This window comes from Gambusia affinis, linkage group LG17 (assembly GCF_019740435.1).
Source record: "Gambusia affinis linkage group LG17, SWU_Gaff_1.0, whole genome shotgun sequence".
NCBI classification, from domain to species: domain Eukaryota; kingdom Metazoa; phylum Chordata; class Actinopteri; order Cyprinodontiformes; family Poeciliidae; genus Gambusia; species Gambusia affinis.
Genome location: NC_057884.1, coordinates 385,115 through 410,341, shown reverse-complemented (window position 1 = coordinate 410,341; position 25,227 = coordinate 385,115). Strand labels below are relative to the sequence as shown.

At 38.4% G+C, this 25,227-nt stretch overlaps 1 protein-coding gene across 2 annotated transcripts; it reads left to right on the top strand.

Annotated features, from left to right (window-relative positions):
* The first annotated feature begins 1,893 nt into the window (after positions 1–1,893).
* Positions 1,894–24,454, top strand: prrc1 (proline-rich coiled-coil 1). 2 transcript variants are annotated; one of them, XM_044144587.1, is made up of 9 exons: positions 1,894–2,203; positions 4,005–4,133; positions 7,577–7,969; positions 15,359–15,495; positions 16,282–16,384; positions 16,473–16,636; positions 18,140–18,243; positions 18,840–18,942; positions 23,257–24,454. In XM_044144587.1, the coding sequence occupies exons 2-9, from the start codon at positions 4,040–4,042 to the stop codon at positions 23,464–23,466; spliced, it is 1,308 nt and encodes a 435-aa protein (XP_044000522.1). In that variant the 5' UTR covers positions 1,894–2,203; positions 4,005–4,039; the 3' UTR covers positions 23,467–24,454. The 2 variants fall into 2 exon arrangements, with proteins under 2 accessions (XP_044000522.1, XP_044000521.1); XM_044144586.1 differs by having other exon boundaries at positions 4,002–4,133.
* Positions 24,455–25,227: the final 773 nt, after the last annotated feature.

The following is a 25,227-nucleotide window of genomic DNA, read 5'->3' as shown; positions in this document are numbered from 1 at the left end:
CCACTTGGTTGGGTGTGTTTTTTGTTATGGACTCTGGCCCTCCGTCCAGCGCCCCTCCGCCCACCCTTGTTGTGTTTTGGACTGTTTTTGGGCGTCTTGGAGCCGCCCTTTAAGGGCGGGGGTACTGTCAGGTTCTATGTTTTTTGGTGCATTTATTTCTAGTTTCCTGTGTGTCTGAGTCTCTGTGTTGTCCTGTCTCCCCTTGATTAGTTCCCAGGTGTGTCTCGTTCCCTGATTACCTTATGTGTATTTAGTGTCACCTGTGTCTCTGTGTCTTGTCGGATCCTCGTCTACGTCTCGTGTCACATCACACTTCGTCGTCCTGTTCCCTTGTTGTATCCTGGTTTGTAATTAAATTCATTATTTTACATTTAATCCGGTCCATCTGCGTTTCTGCCTCACCTCCATCACCGCAAAACATGACAAGACTAATGGAACTAAAATGTCCTTCTTAAAAGAAATTATGAATGGTTGTGACATTATAGACCAAAAATGTTACAAGGAATTTAAAAGGAACTCTGACTTTAATTTTCATCCCCTCAACTCTGAGAAGAAAACAGTTGTGTAAAAATCATGAGATCTCTGAAGAAAATAAGAAACATATTTTTGTGGGAGTGGAATAGAAAACTATCTAAGATTAAATTCATAATTATATATGAAGTTTTCCATGTAATGACTTTCTGCAAAAGAAAGTCAAAATAAATATCAATTCCTGTGTTTTTTGAGACAATTGTCGTTGCGAAACCGCTCCCCCAACCCCACCTCTTTCTACTCTCTCACTCTCTACTTCCTCTTCTGAGAGGAGAGCTATGCTACCAGCTCTTACGGGTGAATTGAGTTTCCCAAATCTGCTGGGATTTATCCTATCCAGAACTGAAGTAAACTCTGGTGTCGAGAGACTCACCTGGTTCCTGACTACCTCCAAACAGGTGTCCATCCCTTCTTCCCTCTGTGAATTAGCCAGACTGAGCAGCCTGCAGTCAACTAGTTTCACAGAGCTCACCTGTTAACAGTCGCTCTTTCTCTTTATTACGACTTGCACTTGCTACTGAACCAAGTTGGTTTTAGTGACTCGGGCGAGTCTGACGGAGTACGGCATTTTGAACTCCAGAACTGGCCTGATGATGATGAAGAAGGTGTTGCAGCAGGAGGAGGTTGATTGACAAAGACAGGGATCTCTGTAGGTCTGATGAGCTTTCTTCTCTGCATGGATGGTGAGGCCACACAGGACTTGTGTCCTGGCAGGAAGAGCACCTTTTTTCAATTGCAACTTCATTAATGTTTTTGAAAGATTTTCAAATGTGGATATTGTAAAAGAAATCTATTACATTTTTAAGTTTTAATATAATAAAATGTGATCATCTAACACAGGCTGAAGAGTTAAATTGTTAGCAATTTAATCATTTAAATGATTAAATTGCTAAATTGCTCACAAATACTGTTTTCTGAAAATTGGCTCTGTTTCTAAAGTGAAATAATTTTATTTAAGAGTGCTTAATCATTGCAACATCACAAAAGCCCAATCTTTCTACCAATGTGTTAAGAGCTTAATTTAAGATTTGAAATTAGTCTTGCATTTGTAATATTTTGTTACAAACTAAATTAGATTTGCTCTAATTTCAAACTACATGACCTAGACTCTTCAAACCTGGGCTAGATTATTCTCAACTTTTCTTGTTTTACAGGGAAAGTAAAACAAGAATAGTTTGTGACTATTTTTTTATTTCTTCTTTTTCCTGCTCAGTTTATCATATCAAACTTTTTCTTTCTAACGCATTGTCGTGCTTTTTTCCTATTAAGATAAAAAATAATAATAATTTTGCAGCAAGGAATTATGGGTAGTACAGTTTGCCAAACTCCGCACGTATGCGGGTTTAACGTAAGGACTGAAATAGGACCCAAAATGGGCGGTCGAAGTACACACTTTAAACCGTATTCATGTCTATGCTTCAACGCCTTCAACACTAACGCGTATGTGAAGGGAACAAGGGTGGAACAAGGGTGGAAGTGCGAGTATTCGGACCAGGGCTACCTTTAGATGGCAGTAATACACCTTTATAGATGTAATGTGCGATTAGACTCCCCAGAAGAAGATCCAAGCAGACCTACTCATATCTATAGTTTATGGCAGACGTGGCAAACGATCGACGTCTTTCAACTGGCCGATCACACATTTGTTGAGCACTTCCGAAACAGCATACTGGTAAGTAAAGAAACTATCAAAGGACCGATGTGTATGATTTACTCAGATTTACTATCCGAAAGGTTAAATGTGAGCTAATGTATTTCTGCAATCTCGATTTTGTCATTTATAGGCACTGGCAAGTTAGCATGTTACACTCGCAGCAGCTGAGTTAAAATTATAGCCCCATGTTTATGTCGGCTGGCATGTTTCCAACTTTTAGGAGCGAAATGCCTGGAGGATAACAGTTATCGTTTGTGCCCCGGTTTAGAAGGAAGTTTCTGATTGAAAGTTTTACACCGTTTGTCTTACTGCTGTCATTTGATCTTAGAGGACCCTACATAAAGAAAGCTTTTGTTTTCATCCTATATAAGACCAAGCTGAAGTTGGCTTCCGATTCCAGCTTCCGAGTCGGGACATGGCTAAAATGCGATTCCACCTAATTTTCACTATCTTTTCAACTGTTTTCTGATTTATGAAACTTCAGTAAAGGTTGATTTCACCACTTTTGCCTCTGGATCACACTAGAACTGCTCTAATTTCAGACTACAAGACCTAGATTCTTCAAACCTGGACTAGATTATTCTCAACTAATAGCAGAATATTTTGAACCATGTTTGTGATTTATGAGGCCTTAATTAGTTTTGTCTGTAATATGATTTGTTACTGTGGTCTGTCCAGTTTATTCTGGTAAAGCTGCCAGTCAGGATGTTGTTCCATCCTGCTTCAAGATGGCCATCATCATTTCAGTGCCCAAAAAAATCCACAATTTTATCACTGAATGACTATCACCCTGATGCACTCACTCTCATCATGATGAAGTGTTTTGAGAGGCTGGTGAAGGATCACATCATCTCAAAACTTCCCTCCACTTTACAGGCATAAAGTTGTCAGCTGTTTTCAGTGACCTACTCAGAAAGATGGATTTTTTTATTTCCAGTAACTTTTGGGAACATACAACAATTCAAATAAATAGGATTTTTGTTGGACAACTGAAAACAAACAGATCCATTTACATATATTATATTGGGTATATTGACCCTTAATGTTTATATAAATCAAGTTTACACAGACGTCATTGCCCTCTTTCTGTATTTCACAGAGATCAAACACTACGTTGGTTGGATTTAGGTGCAGTTAAGACCCACACTACCTGCCCAGTGTACGCTCCTAACACAGGGGAAACAAATTCTGTCAGGGAAAACCTGTCTTGGCACAACACTCTTTACAGTAAATGCAGTGCATTGCATTTTTGCCCTTACTGCCTTCTAACCAGAAAAACTGGCCTAATCATTGTCTTTAAAATGTACAGACTTTTAATTTCATTGGGCTCTGACTTCTAGTCGATGTGGCACATTTTCTGATGCAGTGTCTGAATCAGAGCTTGACATAACATGGGAATTTGGTAATAATTTTCAGATGACTCAAACAGTGCATGTGGCACAGATAAGTAGAGAAAATACAGCAAAGTTAAGATCTATCTGACTAACCTATCCTGCTGACCTCTGACTGCGGGACACAAACAAAGCTGCAGCACAGTCAGTCACGAGGGGGGGTTGTTAGTTTTTGCTATTCACCATCTCTGATTGGTATAGACCAAGTTATGAGCCTAATCTGTTTCTCTTGTTGAACTTCAGTGTACAGAGAATTTTTTTTTCTTTTTACTAAAACATCAAGTTGCACTACTGCAACCTCAGAGTTTTTTGGGGGGTGCACTACTCAGAAATTAGGTAACATTTCAACTAAATTGTTCACATCTTAGAGTCCTGTTGAAATATGTTAATAAAGAAAAGATGTAACTTTTTTTGTTTGTTTACAGCAGAATCTGGACTAAAGCTTAGCTTTGTAGCAAAGAAGATGATGGAAGAGAGTGGGATTGAGACAACGCCTCCTGTGAGCCCAACACCTTTATCACTCGCCACCTCAGCCAGTAATCCACCACTCACCAGTGGTAAGACTTGATTTGTAGATTTGCTGTAAGGTTTCATCTGGTAAATGGTGAGGTATTTTTCATAAGGAAAAATGGAGAGGGAACTGCTCTAATCCAATGTGTTCATCAGCTCTAATTCTGACATTTTAAAATTGGAACTTTATTTATTTAAAGAATAAATAAAGAAAAATGAGATGTACTATCTCATTTTCAAGGGGGTGTAGTCAACAATAATACAAATCACTGTCCCGCCCACCAGGTCAATTCTCCATTTGCACGGTTTAGGACAGTTACCCCATGGTTGCCAACTTAGTGACTTGGCAACCACTTCGCTATATTTTACACATACACACGCACTCCCACACAAAAATCAGCACTTCAGCTTTTTGAAGATTGGTGATCAGCCAGAAAATTGCACCATTGTGTTTTTTTTTTTAAATAGCAATCTGGAGGATAATTGCAGGGTTTATTTTTTTTTCATTTATTTACCTTGAGCGCATTCGAGCAGAACAGTGGCATTACTTTTCTGTGACTGTTGCTGTTTTCTTGCTCTTTCAAGTGTTCTGTTGCGTGTTTCCAGTCACGGAAAAGAGTAATCCGGTGTCTACTCCAGATTGTGTTGTTGGTTGTTCTGCATTTGAAGCTGCTGAACCTTTTCCCAGAGGGCAGCAGGTAGAACATGGAAGGAGTCTTTTATAATCGACCGACTGGACAAGCGGCGACTATGAGCTGTGTCAAGGATGGATGGAAGCACGGTCCTAGTGATTATCTCAGCTGTCCTCACCACTCTCTCCACACATTGGCAGTCAAAGGTTTTTCATGATCCAAACCAGACAGAGATGTTGTTGGTCAGTATATTTTCTATTGTCCCTCTGTAGAAAGTTGTGAGGAAATCATGCGATGAAAAAAATGCAGACGTTGCTGAGCTTTCTTCACCAGGCCAGAGGTTTTGGAGGGATGTCGTTCCATCCTGCTTCAAGATGGCCATCATCATTTCAGTGCCCAAAAAATCCACAATTTTATCACTGAATGACTATCACCCTGATGCACTCACTCTCATCATGTTGAAGTGTTTTGAGAGGCTGGTGAAGGATCACATCATCTCAAAACTTCCCTCCACTTTTGATCTGCTCCAGTTTACCTATTGCTGCAGAGAGGATGCTGTTTCCACCACACTGCATTTGACCCTTAAACATCTAGAGGAGAAGAATACTCATGTGTGAATTCTGTTTCTGGACTTCAGCTAAGCATTCAACACAATCATCCCCCAGCACCTGGTGAGCAAACTAGCTCCCCTTGGTCTCAACACCCCCTGTGCAATTGGCAGCTGGATTTCCTCACAGACAGACCCCAGTTTGTGAGGGTTGGGAAAATTACTTCAAGGGTCATCTCCCTCAACAGCGGCTCCCCCGAGGACTGAGTACTGAACCCACTGCTCTTCACCCTGATGACCCCGACTACCAAGCCAGATTCAGTACAAACCTCGTCATTAAGCATGCGGACGATACAATAGTGGTGGGTCTCATCAAGGACTACAACAAACTGGCCTACAGAGAGGAGGTGAAACATCTGCTGGACTGGTGTGATGCAAATCATCTAATCCTGAATGTCAGCAAAACAAAAGAAGTTTTTGATTTCAGGAAAAATCAACAAGTCACACACCCATCCTCATCAATCATTTTAATACTGATTTATATTTACTATGATGTTTTCAAAATTATGGAGCTACATAAATGGAGATAATGGTTGTATATTTTTTGTAGAAATTTAAACTGAATTTAATTTAGAAGTACAAAAAATTCAAAAATGTAACTTCATAAAAGCCGTTTATATGTTGTTTATATACTTAAGTTAAGTTCCACAGGCCTTCAGGGGCCCTATAAATTTTTACATTACATTTTTACATAGACCAAAGATATTGAAATTTAATGTTGGTTTGTTCAGAATGACATTGCTATTGAATTTGATTTAATGATTTCAACATAGGGCTGCACAGTGGTACAGTTGGTAGCAGGGTTGCCTTGCAGCAAGCAGGTTCTCTGTTCAAATCCACAACCTTCTTTCTGCATGGAGTTTGCATGTTCTCCCTGTGCATGGTGGGTTCTCTCCGGGTAGTCAGACTTCCTCTCACCATCCAAAAACATGACTGTCAGGTTGATTGGTTTCTCTAATCTACCTAGGTGTGGGTGCATAATTGTTTGTCCTGTGTGTCTCTGTGTTGCACTGTGACAAACTGGTGACCTGTCCAGCTTGACCCCGCCTTTTGCCCTTTGACCATTGAAGATAGTCCAGCATCCCTTGCAACCCCACTAGGGATAACCGTGTAAGATAATGGGTGGATGGATAACAAAGTAACAAAATTGCCGTGGTAACAAAATAATCTAACTATGAAGAGTTTTTCTTTGCACTTTTACAATCTGATGCTGTGAGTTCAATCTGTTTGAGCTCTGTTTGTTCACAAATGCATCTCAGTAAATGATAATTATGACTGATTGCTTTTAAGATTGGCCAATTAAACCAGAGCCTCTCTCCCAGACTTTACTGGGAGTGGGGCTACCAGGCTTCTAATATACTGGGGAAACCCTTTATTTACATTCAGTGAATGTGTAGAGACAAGGTAAAAGTAATGCTTAATGAAATATTATTATTTATTATTTTATTTATTTATTTATATTATTCTCCCATACATGTCCAAACAAAAAACTGTTTTTTGAGATAGGTGGTTTTGATCTGCAAGGCTTTGTCATAAAAAAAAACAACCCATGGCAATACCATTATGAATCATGATTCATGTAAACAAAAAGGCCCAAACTTTTGGTCTGTACTGTATGTAAGAATATATTATGATCACTAAAACTAAATGGTAAAGAACATCAACATATTGCACTTTAGGGAAAAGAAATGAACAATAAAAATTTTAAGGAAATTATTTCCTTAATTATTTCATAAGTTTGGTATTTTAAAGACTTAAATAAAAAAACTTAATCAAATAAATGATTAAATTTTTCTCTATTTAAAGCTTATCAGACCATGACAATAGTGTTTACAGTGTGTGACACTTTTGGTTATTAGCAGCCTTTTACTGTAAAAAATAAATATTTACGCATACCAAGCTCTTCAGCAGAATTAATTTAGATTCTACACTGGACACATGAGTTGGGAGTAATTTCACATGCCAGGCTGTCGACCTGGCAGCATGATGGCATGGTTTTCAGCATACATGGAGTGCAGCTTCACTTTAATGAAAGAACTGTTAGCCTCAGTGTGTCACATGCAGCTAAAAATGTACTGTGCAAAGGATGACCCATAACTAACATACTGAGATGCCTTCAGATTCATAATATAAAATCTATAGAATTCTCAATCCTTCATGCACTGCACCAGTTTTTCTCTGGCTCTCAAAAACTTTTGTATATATTAAGCAGAGAGGAAAAGAGATCTGATTTTTGTCCTTTTTGTTTCAGGTCTGTCAAGTCAGCGTTCTCTCTCTGGAACCAGCTCTATCACAAATTGTTCACCTTCCGTTTCTAACTCTCCTCCATCCATTGATTTCCTTCCTCACTTCAGTAGCTCTTTGACCACGCCATGTTCCTCTCTCTCCCAGTTGCCTCCCTCGTCAACTCTCGTCTTACCTTTCCCTACCAGTTCTACCTTCCCTCCTGTGAATTCCCCCCCTTTGCCTCCTTTACCTTCTTCTGTTAGTCCACTCTCAGCAGCTGGTATGGCTGCCTCTCCTGTACACCCACCCACGACAGGGTTCTCTACAAGTGCTGGATACGACATCACACGGGGTCATGCCGGACGAACGCCACAGACGCCCTTGATGCCTACATTCTCTAATGCTTCTCCACTGCCAGGTAGGATCAAAAGTTCATTATTTGTGTTTAACAATGAAGAATTTTAATTGAAAGAAATCTGGGGAAATGCAAGTAAGACAACCATGGATATATTAAATAAGTTGCAAAAAAAGCTATAAAGCTTATTAATGAGGTGGGATACCGTGAACCAACTGATAAACTCTATTAAACGTAATACATCAAAATGTAAAGATATTGTTTATATATAAATACTGGAAATAATGTATAAAGCATTGAACTACCAGTCTTCCAGTCTTCCTTCTGGTATTTAGAAATTATTTAAGCTAAGAGAGAATAAATATAATTTGCGAGATTTGTTTATATTTGAATGTGCAAAAGAGAAGAGCCAGATAAAGTCTAGATGTGTTTCAGTTATTGGTGTGAAAGTGTGGAATGACTTGAATGATGATTTCAAGTTATGTCCTTACTTGATGTGCTTTAAAAAAACTTTAAAATGTAAAATGATCTAATCTTACGCTGTTATATAGATTTATATATGTATTGTGAAGATACAATTATCACTCTGAGTATAAAAAAAAACGGCTAATCAAAGTTCCTCCAGATTCTAAATATGGTGTAAAATATGTACACAGCAAAAAACAAATACACAATAACTATGAAATTAATTTCATAAAGCCAACCTGGTAGGTTGTAAAGCTTATTCTTTCCTATCCCGTATCTTTATACGGGATAGGAAAGAATAAGCTTTGCTTCAGCCTATTCCTTTTTTGGTAAATTGTGAGATTGTTTGTTGTTTTTTACTTTTTTTTTTCTTTTGTTGTTTCCTGTGTTTAATGTTTACAAAAATAAAGTGATTGATTGATTGAAAGGTTTTTAGGGTGAGAATTGGAAAAATTATCCCTTATTGCAAGTACATTGAAAGACTATAACTCTAGGGTCATAGAAAGTCAGTCAGATAATGTCATGAAAGCAAGATTTTTAATTCAGAATCAGCATTACTCATTGTACAAAAGCAACACAGCCCATCCAAAGAACAAAATCAAGACTAAATGTAACATAAGACATGAGTAGACGGGTGCCTGAGGTTGCAGCCATCAAGGAAGGTACTGCCCTTGTGTTAGATGACAAAAAATATCAGGAGTGTAGATGAGGGAAAAAATCATAGGAGTATAGGCCTGTCACAATAACAAATTTTGCTGAGCGATTAATTGTCTCAAAGATTATTGCTATAAACGATAATATTGTTTGAAGACCTTTTTACATTGATTTAATGGAAATGATGTAATAATTCATGTGATTTCCTGCCAAAGATTGATGCAATTTATTTTCAAAAGAACATTTAACACTGGAACTGATAAAATAAACAAAACAACCAAAATCAAAAATAAAATGGATCCTCAGTCTCTATTAACAAAAATGTACTTGAATAAAAACACCAAAGTGTAAATAAATACTGCATTCAACCAAAAGAGTGCAGATTATGAAATCTGTTTACCATATTGCCCTTCAGTAATTATTAGATTTAAATAGAGAAGATGGAACATCGACTACCTGATGCAATAGTTCACAATACATGTTATTTCACACCTACATTTTTCCCTTATGACAATCTTAGAACGCTGATCGTTCTAAGATTGTCGCTTGTGATTTCATAACAGATCATCCTGTAGTGTGTGGTGTGTTACAGTAGATCGTTGTGGCCTCTCAGATCTAAATCAGGGGTTTTCCCCGACTGGGAGCCATTAAGGCAGCCTGTTGAATGTGACAGGCAGCCAATCAGAAAGAGGGGATGCTTTCTGAGGGGAAATTACAGAGGGGAATCCCAAACAGCTGAGCAACCCGAAGTCCAGCGGACATTGGAGATGATATGTGGAAACAACATTAATGTTTATAAAACATTTCGTACAAAGAATATAGAAATGATGAGGGGAGGAGTTGGAGTGAAATTGTTACGCAGTTGATGAACCCGGTAACTTTTCAGCTGTTCTTTGTTAACATGACATAAATAGGTTACAATGATTTTCATTCATTACACTGACAGTAGAGCCACATGGGTTGCAGGTAGATTGTAGTAAATAATTGATTAATGCCTGGTTTTAAAATTAGTTAACTGGACTTGTAGCCATTATTTTGTGCCCATTGTTGGACACCACACGGCACGAAGGAACCCGATGGAACCGTTTAACTAGGATTTCTGTCGGCTGATGTGTGGTCTCTCAGGATTTGAAAATGGGCCGACAATCGGCTGACAACTCTAAGATGGTGTATTGTGAACTGGACATTACACTGAGGATATGAGGAAGGGAGAGTCAGTGGAGAGCAGCGGAGTTGAGCCTTTTTTCATTCAGTGTCATCAACATAAAGAGAAAAAGGCTGGAAGAGACGATAAAGCCGATAATTAAAATGATGTCTCCTTCTCTCTCCCTTTCCCAATGAGGGAAGGTTAGGGTTAGGATTTTCCCCAGTGTATTATAAGCCTGGCGTCCGCCAAGCTAAACGTTGCTTGATTTTATTTTTGGAAAAATTAACAATTGGGGCAAAAAAAATATATAAATTGCTTAATTTTTTTTTTTTATCTTAAAGCCCGATTGCAAGGATCTCTGGTGTTCTGAGAGTTTCACTTGTGGAGCAGATTTATTTCTAAAAGATTTATAGGTTTATAGTTTATGCATTTAAACTGGGAGCGAACCAATCACACAGCTCGCGCCTCTGCCCATTGCGTACCATGCTGCTGCTGCTTTATCTCTGAAGTTATCTCAGCACGGATCCTGCTCACCTCCTTTTTCTCAAACTGAACACAGGCTAACCTGTAGGGATATTTACATCAACCCCCAGTGAGGAATTATTTCTTTGGAGAACATAAATGGTAGGACTTTAAAACGAACTGCATTAGCTCTGGTTACTCAGCTCTATGTGAGTAACTTGAAGTCGTGCTTTCAGAGGTGGGTTGAACGAGCGGTGAGAATGATTTATATTTGTGAACAAAAAATTATGCAGCCTTTACATCTCAACACTCTGCCCAGCGTGTTGCTCTGTTTTTCCTGTAAAGTTTATGTATGTATTCCCAGGTGGCCTGAGCGTTGGTGGTTAATGAACCAGTGGCCAGAGCTAACCTCATCATCCAGGTTCAGCCGGGGAGGAGCTTTTGCACTCTCTCCTCATAGTCACGCTTCCACGCTGGTTTTATATTATTTTATCATTATTTTTAGTATAATTTTTCCGGTTACACAATGCATCAAACCATATCGAATGCTTTCCCAACCTAAAAAGCATTAAGTTATAAATGCAATTTACTAATTTGTATTTGTGAACAAACAGAGCTCAAACTGAAAGATTAACCTCATAGTATCAGATTGTAGCTATGGTAAGAAAACATTATAACTATTAAGATTGTTTTTTGAACTTTTACAAAGTAAACTTGTCAGCTCCTGAAACCATTAAATCAAATTTAGCACTTATGTATCTGTGGTCTTTGTTAAAATATTAGCATTTATGGGGCCTGATGGAGCATCTGACTCAATTTGGATTTAACAGAAGTGCAAATACTTAACATTCATTTTAACTGTATTTTTTGATTAGTTGTTTTCAAGACTAGTTGTGAGTTTAAATAGCGTTTCACTGACGCTGTCTTCCCATAACATATAATTACGCTGTAATATTTTAACTTTTCCTGTCTACTTAGTATCTTTTAACACAAAAACACGGTGGGCTGCTGGTGGGCCGCCTTGGTCCTGAGCATTTCCAGCTACATTCTGGTGCGAAATATAAAAGTTTGTGTCTGCCACAAGATTGTTTGAACTTCCTCCTCCTCTCTCTCCTCTCTGCATCCACAACGCCTCCTTTTCAACTTCTCTAAGAGTTCTGGCTTCAGTTGCAGTATTTTCTCAATTTTAATCAGCTGCTCCGTGTGATAAACCAGTCTGTTGCTATGGTTCTTATGCACATCATAAGAATGTAACAATGTATGGAAAAGTTTTGCCAAAAATCAGTCAAACTACACAATGTCCAAAACAAGAAATGAACAATTGTCCAAACAAAGCTGTGTTCCCCCCTGAAAGGCAAGAATGAAAGTTTGCAAAAGAAAAAATTCAATACACAACTACTGCCACCCTGAGCACAGGCACTTTTAGAGGAAGTTTCCAAAACTTATTGGTAGCACAGCTCTTTTCTGTGGGCAGGTTTGCCATTGCCCTGGTAATTCTGTTATACAGATTTTTATCTCTTGTGATCTCCAAAAGTAAGTGTTCAAGGGGCTACATAGCCATTCCCTTGTTGGCCACTTTAATGTAGTAACCAGTGATGTCAGTAACGCGTTAATTTGTAACGCGTTACTGACGTCGGACCACTTTTTTCAGTAACGAGTAATCTAACGCGTTGCTATTTCAAATCCAGTAGTCAGACTACAGTTACTTATCAAAATCATTTTGCGTTACTATCTTCTTTTGTTATTAAATCATATTTCCTCTACTCGTCTTGTCGAGTGACCGACGTCTCTATGCGACAGAAATGTAAACAATGGAGGGAGATGCGCATTTTGTTGGTGGAAAAACTGGAACTATTTTGAGTTTCTGTCGACAAGTCCGATTATTATAAGCGGCTTTGGGCTTCCTTTTTTTAAAAGTCGCTTGAAAATTTAACGAGTTGCAGGTTGCGCCTCTTTGGGCTCGTTTTTGAACGTGAAGTTACTCATTTGGGGTTGGGAATAAGTAGAGACTCATAATAAATCCCAGAATTTGTCCGTCATTGAGGTAGTTTTAGTCAGTCTCTCCTTGCCCATGATTTGCCGGATGATCCGTCCACGTCACTTAACGCCATTCTAATAATTAATATTAAGATAAGTGTCTTAAATCTGTGCAGCCATCTGAGCTGTGGAGCTGCAGGAGGAGCTCTGTGCTGTGACACCAAACGCAGGGCCGTAACGCAGAACCTGGAGGCTGGGGAGAGGGGGGCTTTAAAATCCTTCTTAGAGTTTTCCAGACAACAGTGGACAACACAAATTATTCACGTTTTTTATTTTTTGTACTGTTTTTTGTACAATCTCCTCTTCAGTTCAACCTTATCAGTGGAGACACATTGTTGATGTTACCATTATAAAATAGTTGACAATTAAGAATTGGCAAAGCTCAATATGATTTTCACAGGAGGCAGAGTGTTGTTGTTAGCAGCTGCTGAAAGTAACTAAAAAGTTACTTTTAATGTAACTTAGTTATATTACTGACTACTTGATTTGGAAAGTAACTAAGTTACTTTTTCAAGGAGTAATCAGTAGTCCGATTAAAGTTACTTTTTCAAAGTAACTATGCCATCACTGGTAGAAACAACTTTACAATGTGCTCAAGCCAGTTGCTACTGGCTATACATGGCTCAAAACATAATTATGCAGTGTTTCCAATGTGTGGAGTATGAGGCAAGCCAGTAGCCAATGCCTCTTCAGCAGGTCCCTTTAAAACATGTTGTCTCAAAGCCATTTTGATAAAAATAGCAATGGATTTCACAAAATTGCCTGTCACTGCTCATGAAAACAGATACATGCTTGTTGTAATGAACTATTTCACAAAGTACATTGACCACTATGCATTTCCTGTTTGAAGACTACATTAGTCGCCACATTGTTCCCCACAGCCTACACACAGACCAGGGATGCCAGTTTGACTAAAGACCTTAGTAAACACAGACATGTTCAATATGGGAGTACACAAAACACGGACATCCCCATATCATGTAATGTCAGACGGAATGGTGGAATGGGCTAACGGATAAATAAAAGGACAGTTAGTCAAGTACCTTTATTCCAAAGGTGGTTAGTGATGAACACATGAAACGGTGCTGCATTTGCATACAACACTCATGTATATTCCACTACAAATTTTACATATGGACACCTTTTTTGGACACTCAAAAATACCATGCAAAATACATAAAATCAAGTAAAAGACACAACAGTAAACTAGTGAAATTAATTTAGAGAGCAAAAGGGGTCAGATGGAAAAAGCAGTTTAAGCAAATGTTTTCAGTTGTAATTTGAAATGGAGTGAATCAATATTTATAAGTTGGGATGGTTATGAATTCAAAGGGCAGTGCAGCTGAATGCTCTATGACCCATAGCAGTGAAATGTGCAGATGGGACAACAAGTAAATGGAGAAAGAGGACTGAGGCAGTTAATATTATGTAGGTGGAAATAGCTAGACCTGGTGACGTGATTAATGTAGAATTTGAAGGATAGTATGCTCTCAAGGATGACACCTAGACTATTAACCTGGAGTAAGGAGGAGAGTGAAAGTAAAACTATCACTATCAGATGGGGTGCATTTGGTACCAATGATGAGAATTTCAGTTTTGGCGCTGAGTTTAGAGTGAACCAGGTTTTATTTCAGAGATACAATCAATGAGGGAGGTGGACGGAAGAGCACACAAAGGTTTAGTGGTGGTTTAGAGCTGGGTGTCATCAGTATAACAGTGAAGATAAACATCAGATTTATGTTTATCTGATGCATTCTTTCCCTTTGGCAGCGGAAAAATGCAGATGATATAAAGAAGGGACCCAAAGTCAGAGCCTTGGGGTTTAGGATTTTTTTTTTTTTTTTTTTATGCATCAAGAACCTCTGAAACTACTTTGATGTTCCTTTTTTAAAATTAATTATGATGCATGAAAATGTCATGGCTAAACTCAAAATTTAGCCATGACACTAAATGTAAGGTGTTTTTTTTTTTTTTTTTTTTTTTTACTCTGTAAGCCATCATTATTACAAAAATAAATGCTTGAAATAGTTCACTCTGTGATTACTATATACTGTAATTTGAGTTTAACTTTAGAAAAATAGAACATTTTTCACAATATTCTACGTATTGAGATACAAATGTACATGCAATGCATTCCTTAAATGAAAGGTGATATATGTACTGGGTTACTCTTTTGCACAAGGCTCTCATTGGCCTAGTTCCTATTTATTTATTCAATTTCTGTCAGAGCGTCAGGCATAAAGGCTTTCGGTTCACTGTTATTTTCACACGAGGAATACAACTGTCAGAGATGAAAGTTTTCCATTTCTCTGCCCTCTCTACTTAAAAAGCCTTACAATCTCAACTGAAACTGTCAGAACGTCATTCAGTGCTTTCCACCAACAATGGAAATCCTAACATCAGTGCCTATGTTTTAAATTTTAATTTCTTTATAAATTTTAGATTGCTCCTTTAATGACTACTGCACTTTTTTGCACTAATTCTATTTTTTTGTTATGGTTCCTTTGGCTTGTCCACTAAGTATACTGCCGCCTCTTGGCCAACACATACTTGTGGTCTTGAACTCAATGGGTTTCTACCTTGTTCAATAAAGGCTTATTAAACATAAGTAAATCTCTTACATAGGTAGATTTTAACTTTTTCTAATTGTCTTCCTTAATTGAATGTCTGCTGTTTTATTTGTCTAGGTATTGTGTCTACCACCATATACAAGCATACAGGAGGACTAAATACTGGATCTCCAATTACTTTCCCAGAGGAGGTTGAGGACCCTATAGTGTCTGAAGACACCTCTTCCCCAAAAGGGATCTGGGGTTTTTTAAAGGTAACAGCTCCGCAATCACATGTGGCTTTAAATTCCGTTTAGACTTCTTTTCGAGAATGTGAAACAGAAATTAAAATCTTATGCCTTACAATTTGTCTTGAAAGTACCAATAGACACATTACCAGTATCAACTTTGTCACAAAATAAAACATACACATTGACAAGTTACTTGAGCAGTAAAAGATTGTCCAAGAAATTAAATAAATATTACTTCCTTATTTAACACCTTGAAATTTGGCTTCGTCTGTTTAAAAACTCCTGCTCTTTCTGAAACTCTCTTCAGGAAGTTATCACAACATTGCTCCTCTATTAATTCTTTAACGACCTTTCTACCAGTGTTGCACTTAGTAGTAGCTTCTAATGAGCTCAGCAGATGCGCAGTTCCACCAGCTGTTTGCTAATTGCTGCTCGGCAGTCTGCCGGAGCTCAGTGGGGGAGAGTGGTGCTCTATAAGGTAGAAGCTCCAAAGCTTGGAAACTGCAGCTCAGAAAAGGAGCTGCTTCTCTAAGGCAGTCCACCAAGATGTTTTAAAAAAAACTCGGCTCCAGAGGACTTTAGCAGAGAGGTGCACTGGTTTATTTTTTTGGGGGGAGGTAGAAGGCGCAGAGTAAACAAGCTTTTACTTTAATATAAATGCACAAACAAACCTTTATGTAACCTTTCAAATAAACGATTTGGTCAAGCACTCTGTAATTCAGTAAAATACAAAAAAAAATTATGTACAGTATTGAAGCTAAATGCTAACTATGGTTGTCTTGTCCGTGTGTTCCCTATGTGCCTCTTTAGGGAGTAGCAGGTAATCCTGTGGTAAAGAACGTCCTAAATAAAACCAGACACTCAGTAGAGTCCATGATCACTACTCTGGACCCTGGCATGGCACCATACATCAGTAGGTTAAGCTTCTCACATTTCGTCCTTTAACCAGGTGACTAAACATTTGAAGGTCTTTGTTAATTCTTCTGTGTTGCTGCCCTCAGAGTCAGGTGGAGACATTGACATTGTTGTGGCTTCTGATAAGGACATGAGCGTGCAAGCTGTCAGAGAGGCCTTCCAGGAGGTTTTTGGGATGGCAACGGTCACTGGAGAGCCAAGTCAGTCCAACATTGCCCCTCAACCAGTGGGTTATGCAGCTGGAGCTAAGGTCAGTTCACTGATTCTTCTTCTTGATATTCATCATTTTTAAAAATATTTCTGATAAACATTCTTAGAAGAAGCTGAGTTTTCCTAAAGAAGAAAAGTTGTAAGCCATGCCACTGGGGAAACCACCAAGGTCCAACTGTCTGTACTGCAGATAGAGACTTCATCTAATATATATTGGTTGAAGCGTCTTTAACCCAGTGCAGATAACAGATTTTCCCCTGCCAATATAAGAGAGGTCGCACCACCCCATCATCAAAACCACACCTCTCAGAGTTGAGAAAAGCTCGACGAAAACACGTTTCTATTTTGTGTCACCGATACTCACACACATGCCGAGTTAGGTGGGCTCAATGGAAAGCCATGTGGGCCATATATCACCACTTTTCCCATGCATGTGGAAAAAGGTCGCTGGTTTATGGCTTAAAAATAAGGTGAAAATCAATTCAAAATTATTCTTTTTCTGCTGTTGCAAGACTACTTTGTGGAAGGTGGAAATTTATGGTGTCTATTCTGGTCATTGTATGGGACGGAACGGTGTTCAGTTACAACTGTTAGAAGCAGGGAAAGTATGGTGTGTAGTTTGGTCACTGAAAGCTGACATTTATTAAGCCATTATAGATGGCAGTTTCTTACATTTTTAAGGGCCTCCTCATGCTTTTCTTATCCACTCAATTTAAATTCCAGTCACCTAACACGAAAGATACAGTTACAGACCACACTAATAGATCAGCCTTGCTGAAAAGAGATTTGTTTTTGGGGGGGTTTTGGCCAATTTCTTGTATTTTGCAAGCCTCACTGCCAGTATTTCCTTTTGTATTCATTTCATTAATCCTTTTTGTATTTTTAACATTTGATACACCCAACAGAATACATTATACTTTTGTATGAAGCAAGTAAAGACTAACATGTCTTTTTGAAATCCAAGTGTGTCTGTAGTACTTTTTACACCCTCACTCTCACAGAAAACTCAAACTAAAAAATAAAACAATTCTAAATTATCCATATTGACTATTTTGTCACAGTATGTAAACCACCACAATTTCTGTTTAGTTCGACATTACTGGTTTGCCACTCTTGATATTGAATTTCTATCACTTAGTTCTCTCTTTGTTTTTGGTCTTTTTATTTAGACTACTCCAGTCCAGTCATGCCTTAAGTGATACTTAAGGATATACCTAGTGTTTATTTTCTTTCTCGTTAAAGATCAAAATTAGGACAGAAGGTAGCTAATAACTCAGTTACTGTATTTAACCTTAGAAAATAGTTTGGTAACACAAAATTTAATTTCAAAGGTAGTTTATTTCTGAATATTGTTTTAAATTTTATAACAGCTCACCAGATGTTAGAAATTCCATTGCTTACAAATGCTTTTTCTGCTTCATATTTTTTTATCAGGCAATTAAAAAAAAACACTACAGCATTTTATCACAACAGGAGTATATGCTCCACTTTTAACTTGTGTGAAATTATTTCTTAAAAGGTAAGCATGTGTATATGTCTGCAGGGGGCCCAAGAACGCATTGACGGCTTGCGTCGAGCTGGTGTGATTCATGAGAAGCAGCCTGTAGTCGCTTTGGAAAACTTCATAGCTGAACTTTTTCCAGAGAAGTATAAAGAAAACTTCCAAAACACATGCAAGCACTCAGCTACCCTCACATACGTATTTGTATTTTTTAGGCCTTTGTATTGACTTCCATTCACATATGTGCTCCCTGCTATATGTGCACAGAGTAAAAAGACTTGCAGGGTCTGATGACCCCGTCTCATAAGACCGAAGAAGTACAAGCAATTTGATTTACCACGTTAAAACGACTGCAATGCATACCAGCAATGCAACTAAGTAAAGGTCCCAGTAACAACACTGGGAAGAAAAGGCAGGATTCGACGCAGACATCCATTACATGAGTTATTGTGTTGCCATATAGAGAAACCACAGTCGTCATTAAGATTAAGCTCAACTTAATAAAAACATTATGTACAAATAACATTTGTCAGACGTGTTTTAACACGTTTGTGATTTTTTTTCATTTCTATTGTACGTTTTATACAAGTTATATCATCACCCATCACAATATATATTGCGATTTGAATTTTATGCCATATTGCAATCCCAGTGATTTTTGTGATAAACTGTTGTGTTGCTCTCCAGAATCAAAAGATGTAAGAGTTGCAATGTGATACTAAACATTATGTTTTGCATTTAGGTGGTTTGACATTGGCTGTTTAATCTTGGAAGACCCTGGTCATGGCATTTGCGTGGAGGTCTTCACACAAGCAACTCCTCTGACACTGGATCACATTCAGCAGGTACAACTGCAAATTATATTGTGCACATTCAGAGTACAAGGTTAATGGGAAAATAGAGAAAAATCCTTTCTCTAAATATTATGGACAGGAATCTGTGCATTAAACAATCTTTGATGTTTATAGGAAGAGTTGTTTCATTCCTACAAAGACGCTGCATGCCCTGCACCTTGCAGGGCATGCAGCCAACAAGGAGAAACTCTTCCTCAAGCTCTGTTTCGCAGGACAAAACGACCAGCCCAAGTAATAACACACTTTGACTCTGTGGGAATCCCACTGAAAAACAAATTTTCTGCACTTCAACAAGAACCCGTGAGGGAAACCTCACCTTCAGACATCACATTCACAAGCACATTCACCCCCCAAAGCTAACACCAAGAAAATTACAAATATGTCAAAAGTACTTATTGTCGGAGATGAGACAGTATATGGAATTATCCATTTCTAATTCCAAGAGACCCAGAGTCATTTCCAAATGCACTCTGTCTGATAGACTCAATGTCTGAGTAAAGAGAGTATTTTGTCTGAGTGGACCATGTTCCGTGCCTCCATTGTCAAGACGGTTCAGTCATCGACCGTCTCGATGACTGTAGAGCTGCAGAGTAGAGCAGCGGCTCTACTCTGAGTCCCTACTCAGAGTAGAGCCGCTGCTCCTTCACATCGAGAGGAACCAGTTGAGGTGGTTTGGGCATCTGGTCAGGATGCCTCCTGGACGCCTCCCTGGTGAGGTGTTCTGGGCACGTCCCACCGGGAGGAGGCCCCGGGGAAGACACAGGACACGCTGGAGGAACTATGTCTCTCTGTTGGTCTGGGAACGCCTTGGGATTCCTCTGGAGGAGCTGGAAGAAGTGGCTGGGGAGAGGGAAGACTGGACCTCCCTTCTGTAGCTACTAAGCCCGACCCTGGATAAAGTGGAAGAAGATGGATGGATACTCTCTCTAACCAGCTGAATCAGCTGAATATTGAAACTCTAGTTGTGCATTTTGCTAGATCTAGTTGTGATCTAGCAAAACAGCAATTGGAGATTCTGAAAAAAAGACTTTACAATTCTTCTGAACACTACTGGAAAATTAAAACAGAAGATTTCTCTTAGTCCCAGCAATAGGATGGGGTGACTTGAAATACTCTCCACTGCTTTCTATAAACAAATGGCTGTGCTGCCACCACAGTGACCTTCATTGATAACCACTGATCTTTGAAAGTTTACACCTTTTTGGACCTGACAGACGCCATCTTAATAAACATAGGATAAAGCTATTCTCTGCAAACTTACTGCTTCTGTTGCAGCTACTAGATCAGAGGCCTCATTTCATCCAGGTCAGGATTCATCCTGGGGGTATGGATTGGTCCATACCCCTACGCACTTCTTCAACGCGTAATGGGAAGCAAGAGTCTTCTTCAAAAGCCTTTTCTCTCGGGGCGTGCTGTGATGGCGTAGGGGATAGCGCAACCCATATTTGGAGGCCTTGAGTCGATTTCTGGACCCGGCGACATTTGCCGCATGTCTTCCACCCTTTCCTTCCCCCTTTCCTGTCAGCCTACTGTCATATAAGGGACACTAGAGCCCACAAAAGATCCCCTGGAGGGGAAAGGAAAAGAAAGAAAGAAAAAAAAAAAAGCCTCATCAAAACCAGGACAGCTCATCAGAAATTTTGTCACCTGAACTGGATTTCGTCAGGGTTCCCACTCTAAGAACAGACAAAAAGAGACAAGATAATTGCATAAACCTCTGTCATATTAAACTTGCACCATTTTTATATTCTTCATGATAGCTGACTCCACTGTAAAGGTGGAGGTGGTGGAAGAGCTCTATCTTTTCACAGATTCAGTCTCATGCTATACTGTCATATGTTGGAAACGTTCACGTCTCCAGCTAAGGTTCGTTGAATAGGATATTCCAAAAGGGTCAATAAGTTAAAATCAACCAAAGTTTATTAAAAGTACAAGATATATCTTGATATATCACTTGATATATCACTTAAGCATCAAATGTGCATACAAAGTTACCCAAAGGCAATCCCTGTGAGATTTGAGGTTCTTTGTTTTTGTCTCCTCCAGTGTCTGTCTTGCTCTGTCTGCAGCCCGCCCCCATCCTGTGACCAGGGTCACCCCAGTAGTCATAAAAAGTTTTATTGAGGTTACAGAGCAAATATGCCTACTTTGAAGTAAACATCTTTGATCTGTAGCAACAGATCCTGTCCTGGAGCAAAGTTATAATTTTAACAACAGTTTGATTCATCTCCTTTTTGTTCCTGTGTTCTGGTCTTCTTTATGCTGGAAATTTACCATGTCCTACAGGCTGCCATTATGACTTCAAATCCATGTTAAAGGCTATCAAAGGCCAGACTCAATGGGGAGGGAACACAGAAGAAAGCAAGGCCCCACTTGTAGTCTCCTTGTAACTCATCTAGGTAAATTCCCGATTATACAATATTACAATATTGAACAAAAATAATTTTATATTATTTCCACACACAACATAGTGACCGTTTTAACAAATGTAGAAAAATATTTTTCTATGAAAGTTTTACATCATATTTAAGGAGAAAAGATTCTCTAACAAATGAATAGTAGTGTATGGGTTCATCAAAGTTTACAAATTATATGTTCTGTGATTTGTACAATAAAAATGAATGTAGTGGTAAAACTCAACAAGTCTCCATCACAAAGGCATTGAATCTTGGCAAGAGAAATACAAACATTTACACCACAGCTCATTTAAAACTGGGAATAAAAATATCCTTTTTAAAACAATTGATACTTACTCCATATTCCTTCAATAGCTTTTCAGGATCTTCCTTGAGATATAAAGCCAGTCCATGTTCAAGATGTTATGTTGTGATAGAATCGTTATGCAAAAAACACACAAAAAGATGCTGCATTAACAAGTCATTAACATTTAGAACATGGAAAAATACCAGTAACTTTGGTATGAAAGTAATTGTACACAAATGTGGTCAATGACAACCATAATGTTTTGAATTTTGTGTCCTACTTCTCCTCTCTTATGACAATAATTTATTTGCAAATTATGTTGGAAAATAAGTATTTGGTGAATAACAAAAGTTCATCTCAGTACTTTGTCATTTCCACCAAAGGATTTATAACAGAGGTCAAACGTTCTCTATAAATCTTTACAAGGTTGGCACACACTGTTACTGGTATTTTAGCCCTTTATACAGATCTCCTCTATTAATCTATGTTTTAACCCTACCTTGAAATGCTTCTTACAAAGCTACACCTTCATTGACCTAGTATGCTTGGAATCTTTTTCATGCTGAAATGTTTCATCTCCAAGCGCATTGAAGATGTGCTTGAAGATCTTCAATGCTGATGGAAGGAATGAAGATCTTCCTTCCATCAGCTGATAGAAGGAAGGTTTCACTCAAAATCTCACGATACATGGCTCCATTCATTCTTTCATATACACAGATCAGTCGTCCTGGTCCCTTAGCAGATAAACTGGCCCAAACCATGATGTCACCACCCCCATAAAAAGGCTACCCACCTTTTTATGGGGGTGGTGTTCTTTGGGTGCAACTCAGCATTCATTCTCCTTCAGACATGACTAGTTGTGTTTCTACCAAACAGTTCTCCTTTGGTCATATGATCATCTGACATTCTCCCAATACTCTTTTTGAACACCAAAATGCTCTATACTGGCTTAAGCAGGGGAACACGTCTGGCACTGCAGGATCTGAGTCCCTGGCAGCGTGGTGTGTTACTGACAGTAGCTTTTTATTTGTTACGTTAGTCCCAGCCTTTTGCAGGTCAATCACGAGGTCCCCCCATGTGGTTTTGGGATTTCTGCTTCATCATTCTTATGATCTTATGAGCACCACAAGATCAGGTGCTATTGTGTGGAGCAAGGGCAATTATCAGTGGTCTTGTATGTCTTCCCTTTTCTAATTATTGTTCCCACAGTTGATTTCTTCATATCAAGCTACTTCACACAAGCTACAATTTTATATATTCAGTCTTCCCAGCTCGGTGCAGGTCTACAATTTTGTTTCTGGTGTGATTGCATCGGACTTCACAACCTCAGTCAGACTCCAAACTCCACTATGGTGGACAGGTGTCTTTTATACTGATAAGTTCAAACTGGTGTCATTGTCAGGTAATGAGTGTTGGGCGGAGGAGCCTCTTAAAGGGAAGTTACAGGTTTGAGAGATACATAAATCTTGCTTGTTTGTTATTGACCACAATGAACTCAAATCTTTGTCTGAGGCTAAAATATGATGTATGTTTGAATGTAAACTTTTAAAGTACTTAACGGAAAGTCACTTATATTGATCTCACTGGTTTGTGACTCTACAGGCTCATTCCCTTACACCGCCTGACTACAGCCTGCGTTGGTCCGGCCTGGTCGTTACAGTGGGAGAGATCTTGGAGCGCAGTCTGCCGAACATCAGCAGAACAGATTGGCACAAGTCTGTAACAGGATTAAGCCAACATTATATAATCCAATGTGCAGCCAAAGTTCTTGCTGGACTTTACAAACAGAAGCTGCTTTCCTGGACTGAGTGAGGCTGACTGGTAACAGATTCCATAGGGACACAGAAACGGCCATGAAAACTACCGTTCTACTTTTGGATTAGATGTATCCATTTGTGCCCACTGAGATTTTCCAAGTGTTTTTCAATGCCGTAAGATTTTAACAAAGTCTTGTTTTTCTGTATTGTGTTATGAAAAGGTTCCACTATATTCTGACATTATATTAATTTCTTTACTTATTAACAGTTTTCATAAAGTTGTTGAATGGAAAATAAATCTGCTTTTTTTTTCTGCAGGCTGCAGGGTTTCTTTTTTTGTTTTTCTGCTATGTTGATTTAACAGATAGAGAATAATTTGATAAAACTGTGCATTTACCCCAAAGCATTGCAACATTGAATTTCAATGTGTACATGAACATACATTGCAATATGCTGTGAAGTGGTAAATGTATGGGCACAAAAATACATGCAAGTTGATTCTTAGGCTACCCTTGTTCTTAAGTGTAGTACCAGGAATTATCTACTCTGCATGATGACAAAAAAAATAAAAAATGCTGCATCAAAGTTGGACAGAGTCCAGGTTGATGAAACTTACCAATGTGCGACCCAAGTCACTAGATTGGCCATTCAAAATCCTTGGTGCCAAAGACACCAAGATTTTTTACACCAAGAAAAATTAAGGTATGCAAGTGATCTTGCATACCTTAATTTTTCATTTTATCTCTTAGTTGTAAGCTGGTTGGTTTATCTTTTTTAAATAAACATTCTGCAGATATTTTATCTGTTTTTAAATTCTTCTTTATCTTAATGTGCAGATTTAAACTGTTGTTGAAAAAGTATATTTTAAAAATTTGACTCTTGTATGCATCATATTTATGTACATTAGCATTTTCACCTCCAGCATTAAAAAATAATGGTTGAAGATCGTGTACAAATAATTGACCATTAGGAAAAGGTTTCTTGTTTTGTTTGTTTCTATTATAGAAGAACCTAATACTTCATTTGCTCATTTTGGCTACATTCACACAGCAACCTGAAGTGACCCAAATCCAATTTTTTGTGAAATCAGATTTATTATCTTAGCAGTTAACTTGTAGATACTTGAGTGTGTACTATTTTCACAATAATTTCTATTTCTAACAGTTACTTAAAGAGTTGCTTTTGAATTTTCCCTGAGGGGGAATTGATCGGAATCAGAGAGGAAGAACACAGAAAGACCAAAAAGAGTAGAAAGCAAGATGAGAGGAAGATCTGGCAGCAACACTTTTGTAAGCCAAGAATACAGAAATGGAAGAAATAAGCCTTCCCTGTCGCAGCTTTTTTTTTTCTTTTTTCCTTTTTCCCCCTGTTATAAGGGATTTAATTATTGAAGGTCTGAATGTTTCTCTGTTTTATTGGCACAATAAGAACAACTATTTGTGGGGGGATTTCCTCAATGTGTCTGTCCAGGATATATGTAGCTTAAATGTACCTGTTTGACTCTAGTTTTGCTTAAACCGTTAGCAGTCTTGTGCAAATTCTGTTCCCCTGTGAAAATCCGGCCCCCTGTGTCAGGAGCGCGCACTGCAGCCAGAGAGGTGGATCTGTTCATTTTCACTGCGCTTCCAATCGATTTCTCAGTAAAACAACTCGTATAATCATGCCAGGTTTGTAACACTCAGATTATTCGCCAGCTGCTGCTTAAGAAAGAAGCAATAACAAAATTGTAAAATAAATAAATACTGTTTTGTGTTGTTTTTTCACAATCAATGAATTGGTCTTTCCCCTTTCCCCTTGACTGACTTTTTCTTGTCAG

Bases quoted from the DNA above. Each gene is read 5' to 3' on its own strand.
- prrc1 (XM_044144587.1), top strand. From the start codon at position 4,040: ATGATGGAAGAGAGTGGGATTGAGACAACGCCTCCTGTGAGCCCAACA. The intron at 18,244-18,839 runs GTATAAAGAAAA...TTTTGCATTTAG, and splicing joins GCTGAACTTTTTCCAGAGAA to GTGGTTTGACATTGGCTGTT. The intron at 18,943-23,256 runs GTACAACTGCAA...GTGACTCTACAG, and splicing joins CACTGGATCACATTCAGCAG to GCTCATTCCCTTACACCGCC.